Here is a 4,596-nt window from a genome sequence, read left to right on the forward strand (position 1 = left end):
GATTGAGATAAAGATGGAGAGAAGATAGATATGAATTCACCTGTGATAAGAATAATGATGGCTGCAGTAGGGTTTCATCCTTCAACTTGAGAATGGAGAATAATAAGCAGACAACACATTCTTTAATTTATTTTACTTTATTAACTAAGTTACAACTTTCATCCTTTATGTTAAAAGCTTCTATCAAATTTGACCCCAAAGTTTTCATCCTTCATCTTATAAAATTTGTTGAAAAAATATATATTATAATATTATTTATGACATCATCCGGGTCAAACACTGGTCCGCCCTTCCCGTTCAGTCCGACCTTTGACCCGGTAAGACGTCCAGGTCAACGTCCGGACCAGATCTGAAAACATTGATGATAACTTAACATGTTGATAAATTACAAAATCACAATTAACAAAATAATTACCAATATACAAAACCCGAGCCATCTAGTCGTAGTGGTTAAAAGAAACACAATTAATGTCACCTAACGCACGAGATCCGTCCAAAGATTTGACCCCCTATAAACATGCTAATTCATTGATTACTATTTTTGGCACACCAAATTGCATGCTCTCTGCAACACCTAATCACCATCCTTAACTTTTCCTATCTCATCACCATCCGCCACAACCACCGCATGCAAACACCCCCATAATACTATTATTATTATAAACACGTACCACCCCATAATAATAATAATAATAATAATAATAATAATATCAAATCAAACGTCAAATTCTCTTTCAAAACCCAACATTTCTCCTTTTACAACCCTCGATCCAACCACCGTGGAGCTAGGCCGGTGGTCTGCTGTTGGCAATGTCGGACATCGTTAAACAAATTATCGCTAGGCCGATACAGTTAGCAGACCAAGTCGTTAAAGCGTCCGAATATGTTTGTTCGTTTAAACAGGATTGCGCCGAGATCAAGGCCAAAACCGAGAAGCTCGCCAGCCTCCTTCGTCAGGTGGCGCGCGTGAGCAATGATTTATACGAACGCCCCACGCGTAGGATCGTTGACGAGACCGAACAGGCGCTCGAAAAAACGTTGCATCTTGTTTATAAATGCAGCCGAAACGGGCTTCGTCGCGTGTTTAAGATTATCCCCAACGCGGTTATTCGTAGGACCCAACAGCAGTTGGAGAACTCGATCGGTGACGTGTCGTGGCTCCTTCGGGTGTCCACCCCGTCCGATGATCAGGACGATGAGTATCTCGGGCTGCCGCCTATTGCGGCCAACGAGCCCACGCTGTGTTTAATCTGGGAGCAGATTGCAATCCTATGTTCGGGTACGATGGACGAGCGGGCCGAGGGTGCGGTGTCGCTTGTTTCGTTAGCGAGGGACAACGAGAGATACGGGAAGTTGATAATCGAGGAGGGCGGGGTGCCACCGCTACTTAGACTGGTGAAAGAAGGGAACGAAGACGGGCAGGAAAACGCGGCTCGGTGTATCGGGCTACTAGGCCGAAATCCTGAAAGCGTGGAGCATATTATAAACTCGGGCGTGTGTGCCATCTTCGCCAAAATCTTGAAATATTCGCATATGAAAGTGCAACTAGTCGTGGCATGGGCCGTTTCGGAGCTGGCTGCCAACTTCCCGAAATGTCAAGAACATTTCTTGCAAAACAATGTGATTCGGTTGCTCGTCGGTCATCTTGCCTTCGAAACGATTCAAGAACATAGTCGATACGCTATCACTAGTAAGTCGATTCGAGAAAAAAGTGAAAACGCTATTGCTAGCAAGTCGATGCATACGGTGGTTATGGACACAAAAGCTAGCAATGACGTTAAAACCGGGAATGAGGGACACGAAAAGGGCCGAGTTATGCGCCCGAGCGTGTCGATAACAAACGATATGCACAATGTGGTGACTAAGACCATGGACGGTAAATCTAGAAAGAGTCGGACCGACAGGCCACAATATACGAAAAGCAGTCGAAAACATCTTCCGTTAATCGGAGCTAGCATTAGAGCGAGGGAGTTGGAAGATCCGACCACGAAGAATCAAATGAAGGCGATGTCGGCTCGGGCTTTGTGGTACCTTTGTGCGGGAAATGTAACGATCTGTAAAAGTATTACCGAGTCCAGAGCACTTCTTTGCTTCGCGGTACTTTTGGAAAAAGGTGAATATGAAATAAAGTATAATTCGGCCATGGCGCTGACTGAAATCACTGCCGTGGCCGAACAACACGTTGAGCTAAGACATTCGGGATTTAAGCCAACATCTCCCGCAGCTCGTGCGGTTGTTGACCAATTTCTCAAAATCATCAAAAACGCAAACTCGGACTTTCTTGTCCCCAGTATCCAATCACTTGGACACTTGGCAAGAACGTTTCGTGCAACCGAAACAAGAATCATTCCCCCCATAGTAAGGCTCCTCGAAAACACGGAAACCGATGTTTCAACCGAATCAATCATCACACTCATCAAGTTCGCGTGCCCCGATAACTTCCTACACGTAAACCATTGCAAGACGATAATCGATTGCGGAGGGCCTAAACACTTGATTCAATTGACCTATTTTGGGGAGCACTCTCTTCAAGCTCTAGCACTTATCCTTCTATGTTACCTTGCAATGCATGTGCCCGATAGCGAGACACTAGCTCAAGACGACGTGCTTGTAGTGATCGAATGGGCGTTGAAACAGGGTCATTTTACACAGGATTCGAATCTAGAAACACTCGCGGTTGAAGCTAAACAAAGGTTAGAGATCTATCAATCTAGAAATACAAGGGGGTCATTTATTCGATGACATTTGTAACGTATTGAACGACAGGTTTTGATGTTTTTGACGTTAATTTGTGTTAGTGTATACAATGTTAGAAAATAGTCATTGGTTATAAAGTGAAATTGTACGTGTAGAAACTAGTGTAGGGAAGTTTGGAAACTCTTTCTAATTGTAGATGTAGTGTGACAAATTTTGAGAGTTTACATTATGAATTTAGGCTATAAGGTATACTTGCCATTTTACCTTTCATTCTAGATTGTCACGTCAGGCGTCACCTCACACCTCACTTCATTTCACCATCTTCCATAATATCATGGAAATGGTTACCAATTCACCACTCCCTTACATTTTCATATAAAATAATATATATATATATAAATTTATATATATATATAACTAATTATAAGACTAGTTTAATATAATTAAAATTAATTTTATTTTATTTTTAAAGTATTAATATAACTACAATTAAAACATAAAATATTTTGTTATATTTAAAAACATTACATTTAATAAGTTAAACTAAAAAAATATCTCATTTGATAAATTATATTAAAAATATATACATTTTAAAATATTAAATAGAAAACATATTATATTACTATAAGTATAGATACAATATTTAATAACAAAAATATAAAAATAGATAATATCACCTACCCCTTCATCTTCATCTTTTCTCGGACTCAATCTACTTCTCTGCAGCCTTTCTTCCTTCCCTGTTTCTTCTTCTCAACCTTTGGCTCTTGCAACTCACAATTCACCAAACCTCAACCTTTGTGTTCTAGTTTACTAAAACAAAAAAACTTCAAAAGCTTTCAGAGTTTCAGCGGGGAAATAAGCGGTGAACTTTCAACAACAACTTCGCCGCTGGGCAGCAGGGCGGTGTTTGCCACCGACGCCGATTGCCATGTAAGCCGTTGAGACCGGACAGTCTTATGATGATACCCAAAGAACAACTTTTTTTAGATACTTTTACAACATAGTATTTCTGTTAAACAAGAGTTTATCTACGGTACAATAACTTATAATTACAAATTAAAATTTCATGTATTTGTTTGATGTTTGCCTATCAAAAAACATATAAATTATTTTTTGGTACGCGAAAACAAGGGACGGATCTAGCTATGGTTAAAAGATGGCATATCTTTCGTTCATATCAAATCGTCTTGACAATAAAAAATCTACAGGCAACAAATTCTCACATATATCAAATCAAAAACCATAGCATCGACAAACAGTTTGCTCTATAAACAAAATTTGAGTCTTTGGACACCAATTGAACAACATATATCAATACAAGTTGATTTAAAAAACCATCAATTTTCTTTAAAACTATAAGCGATGTTCTTTGATCTTTCACGAACATCCAAAACCAAATCGAAACCCAAAGGATGATTCAAGCATTGATAAAACAATAATCGTGGCGAAGATGAAATCCAGGTCAAGTTCTAGGCGAATTGAGCAAACATGATGAACTCAAAGTTGGGTTAAGGTCTCTCAATAGAGAGATGAGTTCCATATAAGAGTACGGAGTTTTGAAGACGTCGGCGGAGATACTTAAGAAAAACACAAATGAAGTGTGAGAAATAATTTAGCAAGTTTAACTTTTTTTTTTCTTTTTTCATTTCAATTCTTATTCCAATTCCACTCACCAAACACATTACAACTTTTTATTTAAATTAAGAGATTACTCTATAAAATAACAATTAAATTTTGAAAAATGTTTCAATCAAGTCAAACATAAAATATTTTGTTCTAATAAGCTTACTAAAGTTTCCTTTGTGTTTAATCATACATATTTCACATGAACAGCTTGTTATGTAGGTTTTTTTTATAATTTCTATATAGTTTAACCTTGTAAAAAAAATTTTAAAA

General features: G+C 38.4%; 1 protein-coding gene across 1 annotated transcript; it reads left to right on the plus strand.

Moving 5' to 3' along the window:
- Positions 1-787: 787 nt before the first annotated feature.
- Positions 788-2,909, plus strand: LOC143579575 (uncharacterized). Its single transcript, XM_077062832.1, has one exon. The coding sequence runs from the start codon at positions 811-813 to the stop codon at positions 2,740-2,742; it is 1,932 nt and encodes a 643-aa protein (XP_076918947.1). The 5' UTR covers positions 788-810; the 3' UTR covers positions 2,743-2,909.
- The last annotated feature ends 1,687 nt before the right edge of the window (positions 2,910-4,596 follow it).

Source organism: Bidens hawaiensis, unplaced genomic scaffold, assembly GCF_021521415.1.
Source record: "Bidens hawaiensis isolate Kalapana, Puna unplaced genomic scaffold, B.hawaiensis_p1.1 tig00029872_1, whole genome shotgun sequence".
NCBI lineage: Eukaryota > Viridiplantae > Streptophyta > Magnoliopsida > Asterales > Asteraceae > Bidens > Bidens hawaiensis.

Excerpts from the sequence above, each read along its gene's own strand:
- LOC143579575 (XM_077062832.1), top strand. The coding sequence starts at position 811 with ATGTCGGACATCGTTAAACAAATTATCGCTAGGCCGATACAGTTAGCA.